This window comes from Monosiga brevicollis, genomic scaffold, assembly GCF_000002865.3.
Source record: "Monosiga brevicollis MX1 MONBRscaffold_32 genomic scaffold, whole genome shotgun sequence".
NCBI lineage: Eukaryota > Choanoflagellata > Craspedida > Salpingoecidae > Monosiga > Monosiga brevicollis.
Genome location: NW_001865069.1, coordinates 40,567 through 59,958, shown reverse-complemented (window position 1 = coordinate 59,958; position 19,392 = coordinate 40,567). Strand labels below are relative to the sequence as shown.

Sequence of the window (19,392 nt, the reverse complement as noted above, 5' to 3'; positions counted from 1 at the left end):
GAGACAGGAGAGTGCGCGCCGCGAGCTCGACAATTTTTTTTTTTTTTTTAGGGGGGTGATGGTGATGGTGGCGGCGGTGGTGGTGGTGACCTCCTTTTCCTCGATTTGAATGCCGAGGTGGGTGACGAGTGGCTGCTGCTGGCAGCTGATCTGCACATTCGCAGCCGGCTCACATGATGTATGTGTGTGTGTGTGTGTGTGTGTGTGTGTGTGTGTGTGTGTGTGTTTGCCCTCTTCACAATTATTGGTTGCCAAAAACGTCCGGGGACCGAATCGGGTTCCGGCGGCTGCAGGCTGGGAATCGCGGCCAACGGCTCATGGCTGGTTTCCAAGACTTTCAGGGGTAGCCTTTGCACTCCCAAGCTTTCTGGACGTCCAATGAGATTGGTTCAACTACCTCGAGTGTGACCACACCCGGTTCGGGCCATTCGCTCGCCCCATTACAGTGCTCCGGGCTCGGTCGGTTGTGGCGCATGCCCAAGGCCAGCCATGGCCGCGAGTGCCGAGGCCGAGGTGTCCCAGTCCAAGCCTTCTCCTTTGAAAGACCAGGCAGGACCCGTGCAGCCGCGCCCAGCAGGGCTGACGCCAGGCAACCCCGTGCAAGCCGTCGTGGAGGAGGCGGCGTCCCCGTGCGCCTCCTCTCCTCAGGCACCCTCTTCCGCTCCCAACTCGCATCGCCGCCCAGTTGGTGGACGTATCGGACGCGTGCACCTGGGTCAACCTGGGCGGCGCGTTCCGGATGAGGAAGATGTTGAAGCCATTCCAGGCGGCTCGCGCGAACTCGGCATTACCGAGGATTGGTTTGACGTACCCCCGCTCTTTCCCCCTGTCGACACCACCCAAACCCATCTAGCCATCCTTTCTCCCAATCCCAAAGGTCCACCCATGCTGTACCAATGGCCTTTTACCCACATGGTGCGGCTTGCCGATTGCTGTTCTTTGGCCTTTCTTGTGATTCAATTTTTGTTGTCTGTTCACGTGTGTGGTGGTGTGGTGTGTGTGTATGTGTGTGTGTGTCTGCGGCCATGTGGCCTAAATGGCCTGCCGACTTATCTGCCTCGGTTTTGCGATGACCGCTTTCGAACCTGCTTTAGACCGACAGCAGTTACGATGCTGGCTTTGAATTGCTCAATTCGATGAAGTGCGACCCTCGACCATAGCCCACTCTCGCAACGCCCCCATCTCCACGGCGTTGGCCAGTGCACGTCTCATTTTTGTTCCGGCCTCTTCGCTGATGGGATAGCCACATTGTGAAGCTCTGCGCTCTTCCTGTGCCCGATACCTGGGCTGATGACATCGTTGCTTGTGCCAAGCCCGGCACAGAGTACGTCAGGCGACAACAACTGCAGCGAGCGTGATCCCGCCTCGGACTCATGCATGCACTTGGTTTTCTCCTTCTCCCACGCCCAGGTTTGCTAGCTTGAGCAAGGTTGTCGAGGCCTTCAACGCGGCCATGCGCGTTTACCATAAGGTAGCTATACAGCAACTGATAGGCAGCGCCTGCTTCTGCTTCAAAGCGCTCTCACCCCCTTCGGTGCCTGCTGTTGACAGAGTGTGGGAGAGCAGGCCGAACGGCTAATCTGTCCCACCGACTTGTGCGAGCACATCATGAACATGGTGCGTGGTCACCGGCCTGCCCTTTCCGGCGCTCCTTTGACAATCCGAATACTCTGCACTTTGCTAGCCGCCTCGCGCCCCTCATCTCGCTGATCGACTGCGGCAGACCTACTCGCGTGCCGTCACCGACCCCGCATTGCTCAACCGGTACAAAGGCTGGACAGCAGAGGTGTATGGCGAATTCACTAGCAAAATGATATCCGACGTCATTGCCAACTCTAATGTGCAGCCAGACGACACCTTTGTCGATCTGGGTTCTGGTACGTCGACTTTTTAGCCCTTGATCAAGTCTGTCATGGGCCTTGGAATCGTCGAGAGTCGACATGGACGCTTTTTGGGTGTTTTGCCCGCTGACTTTTTTTTTTTTCCTTTCCCTCCCATTTGCGACTCATCTTTATTTAAATTTTGTCAAAACCTAGGCGTTGGTCAAGTGGTGTTGCAAGTGGCCCTCGAAGGTAGAGCACGAACCAGCTTTGGCATCGAGAAGCAAGACATCCCCGCAGAGTATGCAAAGGTCTGTTCATGACGAGACGCCGCTGTTTGGTTTCCTCCACTGCTTCCAGCCTCGCTGCCAACCTCGATCGAAAAGCTCACACCCTCTGCACTTGGATCACCAAACCAGCTCATGATGTTCCACTTCAAGCCGATCATCGATCATTTCCACCTCCAGTGTGGCGCGTATGAGCTGGTCAAGGATAATTTTCTCCAGCCCCAATACGCCGAACGCATCACCAACACCAGCGTTGTCTTTCTCAACAACTTTGCATTTGGCACCAAGGTGGGCCATGGCAGTGGTTTTCGATGATTCACCCGAACAAATGGACCGCTGATCACATGGTTGGGGGAAGATGCAAGTCCTTGACGTGGGTGTGTTTGCCCTGGCTGCACAGGTTAACCAACAGCTTTGCCGCATGTTCGAAAACTGCCAAGCCGGCACCCGGCTCATTTCTTCAATCAGCCTCCGCAAGTCTGATTTTACCATCACTGCCCGAACTTTGTGCGTGTCGAGCCTGCTCATTGTATCATCAGCTTCTTGTTCGGTGCCGCTGAGCCACGCGCTGTCTAGCATGTATCCCTCACTTTGCTGTGTTGACTTCTGGCTGCCAGGAATGATCTGGGGTGTATTTTGACGATGCGGAAGTTATGCTATCGAGGCCAGGGCGTATCATGGACGGCTCGCCCTTTTTCATATTATGTTCAGACCGTGAACCATCAGTACGTCAATGGGACTCTCTGGGGGGGGGGGGGATGGGCAGGGACGACCGATCAGTGAGCTAGCTTAAAAGATTCCAAGCATTTTGCAAGGTTTGGGGCTGTGTTCCTTTGGTGGGCGCTCGTCCTCTCAAATCCTCCCGTTGTGTTCCTGTTCTGACTGGCGCGTGCGCGCCTTGCCTAGGTACCTAGATCAGTTTTTCAGCAAAGGGGAGCCGGTCCAGGTGCCCTTTGAGAACGAGGTGGGAGATGACGACGATGATGCCAACCCTGATCGCACGGGTACTAGCCACTCGGGCGCCCCCGTGCGCGATAATTCAGACGACGAGGAAGACAACGATGAGGAAGCGGAGGACCAAAGCGCTGGAGCTGCTGGTCATCACAAAACCGACGCTGTGGGCAAAGGTCACAGTGGGGCGGAGCGAGATGGAAAGGCCGCGGCAGGCACGCGACCCGGAAGTACCAAACGCAGCAAAGGGGCCAGTCGACGTCGAGACCGCCAATCTTCACAACAATCATCGGCGCCGCCCAGCAGCTCATCGGGCAAAGTCGCGGCCGGGGACGACAGCGCCTCTCAACGTCTGGTGCGGACGCTGACCCGTGCTGTGGCTGGGTTGGAACGCCGATACCCCTCAGGCCGCACACTGCGCGCCGCGCGCCATCAATTGCGAGCTCTTCATCAAGAGCGTAGCGTTTTGCGGCAACATCGCCGTGAATATGAACAGCAACTGCAACAACATAACCAGACAGTTGCCGCCGCTCTGACACAGCGCCGCCAGCAGCTCAACGAGAGCTTGGGACTTGATTCTAAAACCGACACCCGGCTTACAGCAGCGGCAGCGGGTTTACTGCACACGTTTGTCTGCCGCGGAGGGCAGAGCGCGACCTCGAGTGCAGCGAATGCACAACAAAGCGTAGAGCACATTCGCCTTTGGACCAAGCCTTTGCAGCAGGCTCAGGCTGTACACGAGCGCCTGATTGCCGCTCTGCGCATGCATGGACAAGCCCCAGTGGCAGACGCTCTCCAACGCACGCCATGGGCCTTGCCTAGGGACCTGTGCGCGAGCAACGAACATTCGCCGACTCGCGCGACCAACGGTCATGTTCCCGTGCAAGAAGCCTCAGCGGGAAAAGCTGGGCCGACGGGGCCACACCAGTCTGCAAGACGATCCAGCGACCAGAATGGATCCGCAAGCTCACAAGTGCAGTCTGCGCAAACTCGCGGATTGGAAGCCACACCCGATCGATATGCTGGCCCCTTATCTTCAGCCGAGACTTCACCTGCTTCAACATCATCCCACTCCGCGGGCAAGCGCGATTTGAGTGGCCAACGGGAGGCAACAAATGGCACTGAACACACCTCTCAGGCGCAAATCGCTGGCAGACGCGAGTCAAGCAGCACAGGAACCAGTCCCACGTCCAGTCTAGCCAAGCTGCTCGGCGCGGTGAGTCCCGTGTTCTTGTTTGAGCGTCAGAAGGTATTTGTGCCGTCATTTGAATTTCATTCCATCTCTTTGATCATTCAGGAGCCGTCGCACCGGTCTGGGCATCGGCAGGGACAACAACGACCGATTGCGCGTGCACGTGAAATGCGACCACCCGGAGGAGCCCGCCCTGGCTTGAGCTCGAGCTCCAAGCGCCCGTTGAGTAGCAATGTACGTGCAACACTGCCAACCGCTCTGAATGAACCATTTCCGTGAGAAATTTTTTCATTAAAAAAAAAAAAAAGACGGTGTATGGTATGCTATCACCACCGCGCTCACCCGTGTTACCACTACCAGGGTGAGCCGGCTCCACAAGTGCCGGATCCGAAGCGCACCAAGGATTTGGAAAATGCGGTAAGTCTGTTTCTCAACCAGTCGAGGTTCTAGAGGCCTATTCGGTGTGATGAGATGTTTTGAAAGCATCTGAACAACTAGCTGTTGAAATCTTTATAACATAGCTAATCTTCTCTCTGACCAATGCCGGCTTGTTTCGACCATGGGATTCACTTTGTGTTTCTGGCATGGCATCGTCTCACTGTTGAGGAAAAATGAACGCAGCCTTGACTCATGCCTCTGTTCTGCTCCACCTGTCCATCTGAATACAGTCTTCAGACAATGCCCTGGAGCGGAAGCAAGTCCGGTAACACCACGCAGCTGATCGCATGAACGTTTAGAAGTGTCACGGACCCGAAACTTCGAATTGAGCCAAAGGACCGGCTAGCCAACCGATCACCGAGGCCAGTACAGCGGGAAGAAGGAGGAGGAAATGGAAAAAGGTTTGAAAACATAGTATGGCAATTCATCAAAAAACAAGATAGTACACCAAAGAAGAGGTCAGGGAGATGACCCGATGATCTCACCCAAAACCGGGCTGCTCGGCACTTTTGATGCTGTGCGTTGTCGTCAACGCGTTTGTGTGCTGACACGGCAAACCCACACAAACTGCTATGACGGCACATCAACACTCTACGATCATGCCGCTAGCAATATTATACAAGGCTCAGACGTTGGTCTCACCCTGAGCCGACTGCGCGCCCTGCGTTGACTGCAGACGACTGCTGGGCCGTTGGCCAGGCGGTGGTCCCATGGGCGGGGGAATGCTGGGAGGCCGCGAAAACAACATGGGAGGCTCTGACCGAGGGGGTGGTTGGGGTCGAGCTGAGTGCTGTGAATGCGCCAAAGGAGCGGGTCCACTGCTGTGGGAAGAGACGCTCTCATATGGTGTGCCCGGGGTGGCTTGCGAGTAGTATTCGTAGGCATGTCGGGTACTGGATACAACAGGACGGCTGTACCGGCGCGGAACCGCCTCAACCGTCTGGCTTGAAAGGACAGCGACGCCGGCGTTGTGGCCTGGTAGGGGTCCGCTGTAGATGTTTTCGCTCTGCTGCCGTGCAAATGTGGTCATGGGCACATACGTGGCGGCGGCCGAGCGATTGCTCATGGCACTATGCTGCATGTGCTGAGGAAACTGCATGCCGGGCTGTTGCATGTGCTGTGTCTGGGACGTAGTGTGGCTTGTGCTTGTCAACATGCCACCAGCACCACCACCACCGCGGGCATTGACGGGCAAGCGGGTGCCATAGTGGCCGTTGTTCATCAGAATCCCTTGGCGGCTGCCATACATTTGGTTCTCCACGAGCACACCTGAAGGAAAGGACAGGAGGAATATGTGAGCACACAACAGAGGAGAGTGGGAAGCTCAGGAAATGGTCCATGTCCCCAAAAGCGTACCCTCGGTGCCAAAGCCTCCGGCATAGTCGTCTGCATCCAGGTCGACAAAGGACATTGAATCCTCCGAATAGCTGGACAGCGAAGCTACAAAGGCAAAACGATGATATTATGAGAAGAAGCTGAAGCAAGCGCCGGAACGTTCATGCTGCAGGTCAACGTACAAGCGTCGTCAACAGCAGCAGCGGCAAAAAAACCCGAGCAGCAGGGCAGCAAGAGTGCCAAGCAAAACGGAATGGTAAAGAGGAGTCCGAGTAAGATGAGAGCCACTATAAGGCAGAACAAAGAGACGCAAGAGTCATGCGTGAGCATACGTGCACCTTACGCACATTGCAAGGCGTCTTCAAGTCAAGTCAAGAATGAGGCCCAATGCGTTGTTTGGAACCTACACAGAAGCCAGCCATCATCATTGCCACCACCTCCACCCCCGCCGTCAACCACGGCTTCTGTCGAGCCGATGATGGTTGTCCCAACTGCCGAGGTGGTGGTCGCAGGTCGTGCAGTAGTATCCGCACGGCGGGTCGTGGTCTCGGCACGGCGGGTCGTGGTCTCGGCACGGCGGGTCGTGGTCTCGGCACGGCGGGTCGTGGTCTCCATTCGCTGCGTGGTTGTATCAGGAGCCCGTGTCGTTGTGTCTACGCGCCTAGTAGTTGTATCGGGAGCCCGCGTCGTTGTGTCTGCGCGCCTAGTAGTTGTATCGGGAGCCCGCGTCGTTGTGTCTGCGCGCCTAGTAGTTGTATCTGGGGCCCGCGACGTGGAACTGCTCGTCTGCGCGCGAGGGGTAGTGGTCGGGCACGCCTGAGTGTTGCACTCGATTTTCAAGAAAAGGGAAGGGCAATCGGGATCCGAGCCTGGTAGGACGAATTTGCGGAAGAGCTGGAAGCCACCGCCGCATTCGGCCGTGCACGGGCAAGTGTCATCACTGCCGTTGGCGGGAAAGTCGCTCTGTGAGACGCAAACCCAGTCCAGATATTTGCAGTTGGGCCCACCAATACCGGTCGTACTGGTTGGCGCCGCAGTGGTTGTCTGATTGAGCAAGGGAGTGGAGCTCACAGTGGTGGTATCTGAGGGTGTTGTCGTGGTGTCGAGAAAAATGGTGGTGGTGGGAATAGTGGTGGTAGTGGTGGTAGCGGGGGCTGGCGTAGTGGTATCGGGGGCTGTCGTGGTGGTATCGGGGGCTGTCGTGGTGGTAGCGGGGGCTGTCGTGGTGGTGGTGGTCGTCGTCATTGTTGTCGTGACTGTTGTTGTCTCCAAACCTTGTGTCGTGGTGGTGGCCATCGTCTCAGGTTGGCTAGTACTGGTGAGAGGAGCAGTTGTGCTGATTGTCGTGGTGGTAATGGGAGTTGTGGTAACCTCGGGAGTTGTCGAGGTGGTTGTGTCCGGAGCCGTGGTCTCGGTGGGAGTGCTTGTTAGCGTGGTGGTGGAGGGGGTGGTGGTCGAAGCCGGGATGGTAGTGGCGCAGTACTGCTGACCCACGTTGGTACATTCATCGCACACCACCTGGGTCCAGTCATCGTTGAGATCCGCCATGAAAGCGTCATCAACGCACTCGCACAAGCCAAACGAGCCAGTGGTAATGAAGGCGCCGTCCGGGGTCAGCTCACAGACACCGGCCCCCGAGGTCACGGGTGGAACTTGAGTAATCTCGGGCTCGGGCGTGGAGTAAGATGTATCCGTATCGGGAAACAGGATACCATCAATGACGTAGCCGTTGACAAAGACAGTTTGCAGGAGCGCCGGGCCATTCAGGACCAAGATCACGTCATCAATAATGACAACGCCGTTGATTTGCAAGACCTCGAGGTCGCCCATGAGCGTCTGCACCGTCGAATTACCGTTGGCAAAGGTAACAATGCGACGAGGCACAATGTGGTGAAGCAGGATGCTGCGCAGAAGCGCACGATTAGCGGGCAGCTCGAGGTATGCAATGAGCTCGGCCCGCTGCTCAAAGGCAGCATCGGTGGGAATGAGAATGGTGGCGTTTGCAAGGGCCTCAAACACCACGTCCAAGCCAGCCACGTGCACCAAGCGGCGGAAGATGGTCAAGCTGTAGCCGCTGAGAGGGCTAGTGTTGACGAGATCCTCCAGTTGGGCCGAGGGGCCTCCAGGGGCAGCGGTGGTCATAGGGGCGCGTGTTGTGATGGCTTGTCGAGCGGTCGTGGTTTGAGGCCGTGTGGCAGGCCTACGCGAGGTGGTTGTGGCTTGGATGGTAGTGGGCGTGGTGGTTGTTGTTGGGAGAGGATCAGCAAGGTTTGGCACGAGCAAAAGGTTGATGACGTAGACGGCGCGGGCGCCACCCAAAGCGGGTCCATCCAGCACCTCCACCGAGCCCTCCAGGAAAGGAATGCCGTTGATTAAAGTCACTGCTACCTCATCGGTAAGCATGTCCAAGGCAGAGACGTTTTGCAGACTGGTGTACTGGGTGAGGGCAAAGTGATTGAGTAGAATGTCCCGAAGCAGATTTGGCTGGTTCATCACCAAATGCTGGAAAAAGCCTTGGCCGTAGAGGGCAAAGGCTTCGTCCGTGGGCACAAACAGCGTGCCTCTGCTCTGAGGTTCGATAATGCTGAGCAAACCGGTTTGGTTCAACAGCTCAAAGTACATGGTGAGATTGTAGCCCGTGACTGATGCGGCCAGTCGACCGTACGGGCCGCTTTGACTGGGATTGACGGGCACGACGGGCGTTGTGGAGTCCTCAGTAGTGGTTGGGATTGAGGTCTCCATCGTAGCCGGACCAGTGGTAGTGGTGGTGGTGGTGGTGGCCGGCTGACACTCACAGCTCACGGCGCAGCCCCGTGTGTTGTAGGTAAAGTTTGGGACTTCGTCAGGCCGGCAAGCACAGGCGTCAATCTCGGGGCAGTCTTCCGCACTGGTTGTGGTTGCCTCTGAGGTTGTGCTTGTGGAGACGACCGTGCTTGTGGTGGCTTCAGCCGTCGTTTTGGGAACCTCGGTTGTGACGAGGTCTTCATCATCGTCATCGGCAAGACCAAAGATGGTGGCGGGGGGCACGGCAAACGTGGCATCGAGAAAGAACATCATGTCTCGCCGCAGAAAGGTCAATGACTGCAGAGCTGACTCTTGCACACTTGTGGAGACAATGCTGTAGGTAATAGCTACGCGATGAAGGGTTGTATGAACGGGGGCACGTTTCAAGAGTCGTGAGATGAGTGGCGCATGCGTAGGTGTCGAGGAGGGACCGTTCGAGTGCGCTGCGTCTGAGTTGAATGCGAGTGCTGCACCTACCGATTGGGTTGAAGGTGGTCACAAGGGAGTCGAGGGCACTGGACAGCACCGAGGCAGACTCGGTGGTCGCATCGTCTTCAAGCACCACAACATACATTGCGGTGCTTGTCAGCATGTGAACCTCCTCTTCCACGGCTTTGAGCATGGCCTTGTATCCCAGCGGATTGGAGTAATTGTAGGCGGCAAGGGCATCCAGGATGGGGAGTTCATTGGCATGGAACACGTAGGGACGAGATGATCCTGGGAGGGTCACATAGAGATCAATATGCCTGCCCAGGAAAGCATGAACGTCCTGAGCCAAGCGGACTGCATGGCTCCATTGTTCGTCCGAAACTGGGCGCACGGGAAGAACGAGCACGACGGATGTGTTTTGCGGCAGGGACGCTGCAGCGCCTGGGTTTTGTTGTGAGCGACAGCGTGCCAGAGGCCCAAGTGAGTGGCGGTGACGACCCGAGAAGAGAGGCGAGAAAGAATGTGTTGTCGCAGAAAGACGGGACAAACCTTGAGTCAGCGTCAATGTGACCAACGCCAGCAAGGCGAGCAATGTGCAGGGTGTGCGCATGTTGCTTTTTCAGCAAGTGATCTGAACTCGCGTCAGAATCACGGCGCACTGCCTGCCCCGAGCGGCACACTTCTGATCCCAAGTCGGGCCAGGTACAGGGGCAGTGCCGTTAAAAACTGCCGCGCGCACGGTGAAACGCGCACGGTGCAACGCCACCGGAAGCCTGCAAAGGCAAGGCTCTTTTGTCGCGTGGCTTACACGCACAAAGGGCGCCAGATGACACAAACGGCAGCGGTTTGGCTTGTGCCGAGCGTCGTGGGGCTGCCTGAATGATGATAATATCTGGTGCCGCGAGCGACGTGCAAAGATGGAGGTAGGATGGGGCAAGAAGGGGGAGGGCGAAGGAAGAGGGGGAACCTCTTTGTGTGTTTCTGCTTCCGTCTGTCTGTGGGTGGGTGTCACGCAGGAGTGCGAGGCAGCGACGGGGGGAGGGGGTCGATGGTACCAGAGCGCGCTCAAGCGGGGCTCTTGGAAATGGGCGCCATGGGCCAGGTGAGACGAGGTGGGCGCGGGCAGCAACTCGCTCAACTTTTGGCCTGGTACGCGAGTGGGCTTTGAACATGCTCTACCCGGCAGCGGAGGGTGGCAGACGGGTTAAGCGGCTCGTCGCTACCCAACGCCAGCTCGCACTGCATTGCGCCCTTGCCGCTGGCGACCGATCAATGCGTGCCAGAGAAGCACACAAGCACAACTGACATGGGTCGGCACCGCTGCAGCGCCTTTTGCTGCTTGTGGCCATGCTCAAAAGCCGGAAAGGGGTACCGACTCGCCATCTGGTATGCATGCTGGCGGCACCATACCCCGCGTTGCGCTGCAGTGTCCCAAATTGCTACGCCGCGTGGACCCGCAACCATGGGTATTAAGCTGCAACCCAGATGTGATTTCGTTTGAGGTCGTAGTGTCAGGGTCTCACATACATCAAATGGTGCATCTGGTGACACTTTCACACATACACACACTCCTCGCACACACCTCACACACACAAGAACGTCATGCCATGTCCTTTTTGTCCGCTTTTATGTTGCGCCGTGCGGAATCAATGGATGGCGGTAATCTGACAAGAGGGGGTCAGAATGTCAGATTGGGGTCAGAAGATAGGGATGTATATGGAACCTTGGCAACCATGGCCGCAAGCGGATGAGAGAGGTGACACTGCTTGATGCGCTGCAGCAGAGAAGGGTCGTGGTCTGTTTCGGGTTGCTGCGATTTTACGTTGAATTTTAAGCAGCGTGCAGAGAGTGCGTCCAAGCCAGACGAATTTGTCAGAGATATTTCGGGGCAAATAGTCAGCGGTTGGTTGAGGCATTCTCGTTGCTGGCAGCGAGCTGGCGGACCGTCGTGTCGAGGGCAGCTCATCACATGCGCGCGCGCTCGCACACGCACAAACGCAGAAGCAACTGGGCTGGCTTGGTTGACAGACTCTTGAATCGGGCTTTGAGTCGTTGCTTTGCACACGGTGCAAGCCAAGATCGTCTTGGCTTCAAACAACGACCGCGGTCCTGCAGACGGTCGCTGCCTTGGATCGATTCGGCGATTGATTTGATTTTTGCGCACAGGAAAGAGCGACCGAGCCTGCAGCATGCCGGCCTCGGCCCTCGTCATTAAGGACTCGGTCCGCGCGGGGACGGCGGGGCCCGCGCCGCCCATGTCCACCCGCTCAAACAAGAGCCGTTCACAGTGCGTCGATCGTCGCTGACAATGCCCCAGCCTTGCCTTAGCTCGGGCCTCACCTGCCAGCCTCATCAAACCTACCCTGACCCTTTCCTTCTCGCTCTTTTGTTGCGGTTCCTTGCTCCATAGACTTTTTGGTGCCTCTGGCCGCATGTCGTAAGACCCGCGCCCTCTTTGCCCGGGCCTCGCTCCCAGTTGTGCCCGCTGCACATTGATGTCGCTTCACGCACGCGTACAATGGTGCTTGCATATCTCCAGCTCTCGAACGTTGGGTGGGCGTAGCAGCCGTCGCGCCTCGGCCCAACATTCTGCCATTTCCACACACCGCCAGGAACCCCTTGCTCCTCGCGTAGGTCCCCTCGGCCTCAAGCCGAGATCGGCAGCACGCCTGTCATTGTCGGCCCTCACTTCCACGCCATCCGGCTATGAATGGGTTCCGTAGCTCATCAACGAACAGGGCCTGGACGTCACACCCCGTTCACTGGTGCCGCGCCAATATGCGCGCCAAGATTATGAGCTTCCAAACGTGGAGGATGCTAGCATCACCATGTCAGCTCCGCCACCGTGGCCCCTGTTCTTCGCACTCATTATGTCATCCTTGCCGCACGCCGTGTTCTCATGCTCTGCTGCTGATCTGTGCTGTACATCTTCTTCAGCAACTCGCGTCACGACTCGATGAGCGAAGATCTTGGAGGCTCGTTACTCCCAGGCAAAGACACTCTGTTAGAGCCAGCTGTTCCATCTGCCCTTACCGCCCCAACCGCGAGTTGACAATGCTGTGCTTGTTGTGACCGTGGCGTTGTTGTTCTGGTGGTTGTTGCCTTTGATTTGGGGCCACTAAAGCGGGTCTCACAACATGTCATGTGCACTCGTGTTGGATGCAGGTCAGCAGCTGTCGCATTTGGTGAAGGGCCGTCGCAGCTGATTGAAGTGGAAAATGTGGAACAGGAAGACGAAATTCCTTCCCTCCTGGACCCCCTTGCCAAACCTGTCACCCCGCCGACCATTGAGCCTCTTGATCTTTCCGATGCCGAATTGGCCAAGCCCGTGCGTGACTTTTCTGGCCTTTTCTGGCCTTTTGCCAACCCCCAACCCCCCTGCCAAAAAAAAAAACCCCCCATTCGCATCAGCTCCTATGCACCATCAGACCCAAACCGCCGTCGTCGTCCAACGCACTTTTCTTATGCACGGGATCTGTCATTTTGGTTTTAGGTTTATTTGACCCTTGAGGAGACTGACACGCTCTTTTTCCTCGACCTACCACCCACTTGGGTAGAGGCGGGCACTGAGATGGCTGATGCAGTGGCGCAGAGCAATGCTGCTTACGAAGTGCGTGCCCGCTCCGCCCACCCCTGATCAGCTGCCGGCTGCTCTGGCACAACTGGCACAACCGTCAGTCGCTCATCGACCTTCATTTGCAACTTGTGTGTTGCAGGGACTCTTGGCTCGGCGGCAAAACAACCCTGACAGCTTTGCCGAGCGGGTAGCACAAACCAATGTTCTGGGCGAGAAGCGCCGAGCCGTTCAAACCGAGGACGTCGCCCAGCACACGGCCACAGCATGCCAGGCGTCAGCGGCCGACATTCACGACACGTTTGAGGCCCTGGCTCTCTCACACGCCGAGCCAAGTGATGACGAGGATGATCTCGACGTGCTGCGCGTGCGCCGCGTCATGCGCTCGCGTGTCGGCACAGAGATTCACACAGACCCACTCGCTTCCAAGCTGAAGCGATCCGCCTCGTCGGCGGTCGAGCGACTGCCGGAAGCTCGATGGACTGCCGTGGCCGCTGAAGGCACCATGATCAAGTCGCTCGAGCTCATGGAGCGTGTGCTCCAGCAGCAAGCGCATGGGGATATGCAAACAACCTTTGAACTTGGCCTCAATCAGGACATGGCTCACGGTAGGCCACGCTGCTCATGTCACCTCTTCTTCCGTTGAATTTCCTCGCGGCCAGTCTTGACCCTGCGTGATCTGCACCGCCTTTTCACATTGGTTCTAGATAACCTACTTCCACAAGAACTGTGGCGCTATACGGCGCGACCCTTGCGTGACTATGCTGCCATGAGCATGGCTTGGAGTCCCGTTAATCACGTATGTCGCGGCGGTTTTGTGCCCGCCGCTGCACCTTGACCTGTTTGCCGCTAGGCTCACGCATCACCTTACTTGCAATCATGCCTTCAGCACGTTATGGCTGTGGCCTACTGCAAGGGCGCTCCCATTGAGCCCGGAAACCAGGGTTATGTTGCGTGCTGGACCACCCAGCATCTTACGGTGCGCATTCGGGCTTTGGACTTTTGTGGGGGCGGCTTCTTTTGCTTTCTCGGTCTTTCTAGAGCCTCTGCTACTTGGCCATGTTTTTTTGTCGTGCACCCCAGCTAGTGTGGTGCAATCTCATCGAAAGATGATCTTCTCTGGCTTCTTTAGCACCCCCAACGTCTGTATCGCACACCTTGCGGCGTGACTTCCGTGGCTTTTTCCCAAGACGTGCCCAGCCTCTTGGCCGTGGGCCTCACGTCAGGTGACGTGCTGATTTATGACATCACCAGCCGAAGTAGCGAACCCGTGGCCGATACACGTTCGCTTCCCGTGGAGCAAAAGCACATGGCCCCCATCTGGCAGCTGCAATTTGTGAGCTTGGGCCACGTGGCCACCATCAATGATGGTCGTGATGAGATGCTGGTATCTGCATCAACCGATGGCAAGCTGCTCAACTGGTCCCTGGCCCGAGGTCTGCAATCTCGTCTTTTGCTGCAAGTCAAGCGTGTCGCCCCCCAAAGGTTTGTGCCGTTGATGTGTCTGGCATCCCTTCCTATGCTCCCTTTTCCTTGCTTCGTTGTCCCTTGCCCTCTTTCCTCTTTCCTCTTTCCTTCTTCTTTTCCTTGTACAAGCGTTGAACAAGCTCACTTTTTTTTTTTTTTTTTTTTTTTTTTTTTTTTTTTTTTTTTTTTTTTTTTTTTCTTTTCGCTGAGCAGCAAGGCGCATCATGGCAATGCCAACACGGCCTTTTTAGCTCGCCAGGCAGGCGTGTTGGCCTTTGACTTTTCTCAACGCCTTGCCAATATGTACGTTGACGGCAGTCTGCTAGCTTGAGTTGGGCCAGGTCGATGTCGATGGTGTCGAGTTGTAGGTGTTTGTGCATCGCCCACCCTTGATTTGTTGGGATTGTGGGGGTACTTGGCGCATCATAGGTACATGGTGGCCACGGAGGATGGCCACGTGCACAAGTGTAGCAGTTCGTACTCGGACGCATTCTTGGAATCGTACTTTTCGCACACGGCCCCGGTCTATCGGTTACGGTACAATCCTTTTGCCACGGACATTTTTGCAACTTGCTCGGCGGACTGGTCGGTGGCGCTGTGGAGCGAACGGCAAAGCTCGCCGTCATGCATCTTCAATGCGAGCAAGAATCCAGTGAGCGACCTGGCCTGGTCCCATGAGCGCGCCACGGTCATGGCCACGCTCGTCGAGGACCGTCTCCAATTGTGGGACCTTGCCGAGAACGACCAAGACCCGGTCCGCGAGTTACGGCCCTTTGGCAAGGACGTCAAGCTGACGCAAATCGTCTTCAACCCGCATACACATGCGCTAGCCGTACGTTTGCGCTGGTAATTCGTTGTGAATTGGATGACAAGGGCAGGGATGCCGAGTAATCCGGTGTGCGATTGCGCCTCTCATTAGTGGTCTCTTGTAAATAATATGCTAGGTGGGATCGGCAACTGGCGATGTTGTGGTGTTGCAACTGCCCTCCATGAGCCCTGAATCGGATCATGGCGAGGCAGCTCTGCGCAAAGTGTTGCACGCGGCGCGACGGAATGCCATGACAGATGATGCCGAGCCGGACGAGGTTGAGGGAGCCGACAACAACCAGGCATCAGGGTCTGATTCCAAAACACCAGAGGCAGCCACAACCCCCATACCCGCGCCAGTCACGCCGGCCCCTGATGCGGGCGCCACCCCAGCTTAAGCCGTTTTGGATTTTGCTCTGTGTTTTGTTTTTGTCACGTCTGTCGTCGCGTTGCCCGTCCCCACCCGCATCGCCTAAACCAACGAATAAATTTACCAGGACGAGGAGAAGCCTCCATTTGCGTTTGTCCGACACCCCCAAGGCTGAGCCAAAACTTACACCGGGTCTCTCGCCGTCTCCTCAATGCTCTTTCTCTAAATCTCTAAATCTTTTGAAATCTCTCTCTCTAAATCTCTCTCTCTCTAAATCTCTCTCTAAATCTCTCTCTAAATCTCTCTCTCTAACATTTTAAATGTCTTTCTCTCTATTTTCTCTCCATCTCTCTCTCTCTCTCTCTCTCTCGGGGTGCGGTGTTGTCGATTAAAAAGATCATGTCGGCGGGGTCGCCAATGTCGCCGCTTGAGCGGGCGTCCACCGCGGTGGAGATTGAGTATGGATCGGATGATGAATTTGGCAGTGAAAAGCCCCAGTAAGTGCGCCTCGGCTTCCACAGATGTGCCACCATCGGCCGATCAGCACCTGTTACACTCACATGAACCTCCGGGGCGGCGCTGATGCTCGCTTTCTTTTCGTGTGCAAGGGGGGCACGCAGTGGACTGATGGACGGCCTCACTTCGGCCGTGGGCCAGCAGGTGGCTGCCAATGTAAGCCGCTCATTTTGGTCGTGCCCAGCTACTGCAGCGTTTCGTCTGCCCCGTGTGGCAAAAAAAAAAAAAAAAAAGACGACGAGACTTGTGTGTTCACTTTCGGGGCGTCATGATGCACCTGATAGATGTTTGAAGCCGGCAAGCAGTCCGCGGAAAGCGTGTACTCGTCGTATGCCCGCATTGACCTGCTGCGCCCCTACTTTGATGTCGAGCCAGCCGATATTCGATATCGACTCCTGAAGTCGTTGTGGCCACAGTTCTCCTCCGTGCCCCAGATCATCCCCGCCGACCTCTATGGGCCCATCATGTTGGCTTTTACTCTGTCGGCCATCCTGCTCCTGGGCATGAAGGCCCATGGTCATGTCGCGGCCCGCGAGGGCACGCTCATCGGTACAGCCTTTGCCGTGGCCTTTGGCTTTTGGGCGACGCTCAGCACCATCCTTTACACCTTGGGCTTCATTTTCAACACCAACGTCACCGCCTTTGAACTTGTTGCCCTGACCGTGCGTGTGAGCCTGCTTCAAGTCCCAGAGGCCCCTCTCTTCTTCTACCAAACAGAGGGCTTGCTCTTGTTCATGTTCTTGTGGATGCTCATCTCTTGCTTCCTTGCACATCCCGCACGCGCATTCAACAGGGCTACTCCATGTTCTCTTATTGCATTGTTCTCCTGATCAGCCATCTGCACCTTGCCGAGTATGACTTTTACATGGCCTGGCTCGTCATTGGTTCCCTGGCCGCACTACGACTGGTCCGTAAACATCTGCTGCCCAGACCAGCCTCTCTCTGGACGCTTGGCCATCATATTGCTAATCTTGCCCTACTTGCGCCGCGTGTGTGCACAGGGCTTTGCGCTACGCTCAAGAACACCCGATGGCAAGCAGGGTATCATGGTGGGGGTCATTGCTGCTACGGTGCACTGGACCTACCTGCTGTATCTCAAGCTTTCTTATGTTACCCTATACAATGCGATTGTTTGAGGCCATCGCCGCAAACCGACCACCTTCAGACCTTACCCGTTCGTTGTAGAATGAAATTAGCGGCCGTCTGTCCCGTGTGCCGTGCACCCGTTTGGACAAGCGCCCGACTCCATCGCGTGGAGCTGTCTTGTAACCTCCCCCACACCCTTTTTTTTTGTTGTAGTATCTTCCTCCATTATTCTTTTTCCGCCATTGTAAATCGCTTCTTGTTCGCTGAGATCACACCCGAGTTGAACTTGCAAGGCGAAGCCCTATGACTTGAATTTCGTGTACCATGTATGTGTGTATATCTTTGGTGCACAACTGAGTTTGTGGAAAGTAAGAACCAGGCGAGGTGGGCTGTATAAACAGCAAAGCATGAACCATGTCAACAGCACGTTTAGACCCAGTCAGGTTTTGCCCAGACGCGACCCGTACGACAGGAAGCAAGAGGGCGGGATTGGCGTTTGCATGGATCAGCTCTTCTCAATCACGTGCTTCTCCTTGATTACCATACCACCCACAACCTGTGGTTATGCCGACCAAGCGTTTTGACCGTGAGGACTGAGCGAGGCCAGAACAAGCATGGCGCATCAACCCAGTTTACCTTGTGCACATAACACACGCGGTTGCCATCCTGATCCACTTCTGTCTTCGTTTCATCGGGAATCAAGTCAACCTGGACATTCCCACCCAGACCAACCAAAATGAGTAAAGGCACCACCGCCATTCGCTTGATGCAGATCATGTTGGGGAGGTAGTGGCGGCTCTTGTACTTCGCAGACAGCATTGTGCTCAAGAAAGTCCAGCAAGATCACGTACGTGGGATTTATTTTCGCCAGGGCGGCGCACGGAGGGCCGAGACTGCATGATGGCACGAACGGCATCACCACCATCTTCATAGCGTACATTGGGAGCCACACTAACAGCAGGACAGATGGTTTGCACGAAGATGAGAGTCAAAGCACCTTCAAGTTCAACGGCGGGCCATTGGCCAATACGCTGACCCTGCTATGCTGGCGATCCAGCGTTCGGCTTCGCGCCAGGATTCGCAGGCCATGAAGAAGGTCCGGCCACTTCGCATTTTAAGCGCAAAGCCTAGTGTCGAGATCAAACAGGACAGCGTTAATGCACACTGTGCGGATCGACGTGTTGCAAGCGGCCAACCAGGCTCTTCAACGCCACAAACCGCAGTTGGGTGGTGTATCCTCAGGCCAGCGCACAAGGTCTTGGTCGTGCACTTGCGAACCGGTGAGAATGCCCACGCAATCCCGGGTCACGTCAAGCTCGCCCTGCGGCTTTTCCTGCCCTACAGGTACTTCACGCTTGTAGTAGTACATTTGACCTATGGGGATGGTGAAGCTCGTGGTGGTGAGACCGTGGGGCTGGAGCGATCTTGGAGGTGCGGGTCAGGTCCGCTCGGAGCACTCACCGTTGTCTAAGAGGACGAGCCAGCGCGTTTTCCAGTTTTTCACCATCTGCAGGGTGCAGGGTGTCGCCTTTGTTAGGCAATACAAAGCAGCTGGTGCAGCTGGGACAGCTGGGGCATTGTGCAAGGTCGGCGCAGCCCCCGTCTCACCTGACCCAGCTTGGTAACATAGCCAGCTTTGAGAATGTACCGTTGCACGCCCCCGACCGACACCGCCTTGAGCTTGTGTCCGACCTTTGATGCGTCCAAGGCCCTTGGGTGTGAAGATCATTGTGCGGTGGGCAAACGCATCGTTGCATGAGGTGTTCGCGCAGGCACGGAACTGATGGCTGCACGTACGCACGCGCGCGCGCACGCTTGCACGTACCGCTCGACGGTGGCATCAACGTCTGTGGCTGCCATGGTTCATGGAAAGGTCCGTTCCGCAAAATAGTCAAGGAAAAGGTTGGATCCCCCACCCATGTACCAAGCAGCTCGGCTCGGGAGACAACGGGTGACCGTTGTGGCTGGCGCGGGGCCGCCCCGTTTGTGCGCTAATTGAATCTGCCGGCCACCGGCCAATCGTGCCCCGCCACACTCGACCAATCCAAAGCTCAAGCTCACGTTGTCACCCCCCCTCCCCCCTCAAAAGAGGAAAAAAGCGAAATAGAGCAGTCCCTGCCCAAGTACGCCCGAGGCTCGACCCCCGCCGCGATCACATCCCGCGTCCGCGCGCGTCCGCGTGTGTGTGTGTGTGTGTGTGTGTGTGTGTGAAATGAATGTCGCGCTGGAATTAATTTCTTTCATTTTATGTGTCTTGATCTGCATGATGCGTGTTCTCTCAAAAGCAGTTGTTCATTGACACCTCTCTCTGGAAAACTTTGTGTTTCTCTAGGCAA

The 19,392-nt window shown here is 56.3% G+C and overlaps 5 protein-coding genes across 5 annotated transcripts; 3 read left to right on the top strand and 2 right to left on the bottom strand.

Moving 5' to 3' along the window:
* Nucleotides 1-489: 489 nt before the first annotated feature.
* Nucleotides 490-5,017, top strand: MONBRDRAFT_34214 (uncharacterized protein; the record flags this gene model as incomplete). The annotated part of the gene is made up of 15 exons (XM_001749642.1): nt 490-915; nt 1,095-1,141; nt 1,244-1,324; nt 1,411-1,471; nt 1,552-1,617; nt 1,724-1,877; nt 2,037-2,131; nt 2,288-2,395; nt 2,508-2,614; nt 2,725-2,832; nt 3,014-4,274; nt 4,356-4,484; nt 4,611-4,667; nt 4,919-4,948; nt 4,988-5,017. 15 exons carry the CDS (start codon nt 490-492, stop codon nt 5,015-5,017), a joined length of 2,760 nt encoding a protein of 919 aa, XP_001749694.1.
* Nucleotides 5,018-5,313: 296 nt separating this feature from the next.
* MONBRDRAFT_29153 (uncharacterized protein) lies at nt 5,314-9,846 on the bottom strand (the record flags this gene model as incomplete). Its single annotated transcript, XM_001749588.1, has 5 exons — nt 5,314-5,957; nt 6,045-6,128; nt 6,431-9,154; nt 9,285-9,524; nt 9,786-9,846. The coding sequence occupies 5 exons, from the start codon at nt 9,844-9,846 to the stop codon at nt 5,314-5,316; spliced, it is 3,753 nt and encodes a 1,250-aa protein (XP_001749640.1).
* A 2,218-nt stretch (nt 9,847-12,064) lies between these two features.
* On the top strand, nt 12,065-15,482 carry MONBRDRAFT_29152 (uncharacterized protein; the record flags this gene model as incomplete). The annotated part of the gene is made up of 10 exons (XM_001749641.1): nt 12,065-12,108; nt 12,402-12,564; nt 12,730-12,846; nt 12,953-13,418; nt 13,518-13,609; nt 13,700-13,789; nt 13,943-14,295; nt 14,491-14,580; nt 14,707-15,109; nt 15,222-15,482. 10 exons carry the CDS (start codon nt 12,065-12,067, stop codon nt 15,480-15,482), a joined length of 2,079 nt encoding a protein of 692 aa, XP_001749693.1.
* Nucleotides 15,483-15,853: 371 nt separating this feature from the next.
* Nucleotides 15,854-17,106, top strand: MONBRDRAFT_29151 (uncharacterized protein; the record flags this gene model as incomplete). Its single annotated transcript, XM_001749640.1, has 5 exons — nt 15,854-15,951; nt 16,063-16,126; nt 16,255-16,632; nt 16,764-16,877; nt 16,972-17,106. The coding sequence occupies 5 exons, from the start codon at nt 15,854-15,856 to the stop codon at nt 17,104-17,106; spliced, it is 789 nt and encodes a 262-aa protein (XP_001749692.1).
* A 232-nt stretch (nt 17,107-17,338) lies between these two features.
* Nucleotides 17,339-18,916, bottom strand: MONBRDRAFT_38808 (uncharacterized protein; the record flags this gene model as incomplete). Its single annotated transcript, XM_001749587.1, has 8 exons — nt 17,339-17,612; nt 17,693-17,764; nt 17,908-18,007; nt 18,093-18,183; nt 18,275-18,430; nt 18,518-18,563; nt 18,665-18,767; nt 18,882-18,916. The coding sequence occupies 8 exons, from the start codon at nt 18,914-18,916 to the stop codon at nt 17,562-17,564; spliced, it is 654 nt and encodes a 217-aa protein (XP_001749639.1). The 3' UTR covers nt 17,339-17,561.
* Between the last annotated feature and the right edge of the window lie 476 nt (nt 18,917-19,392).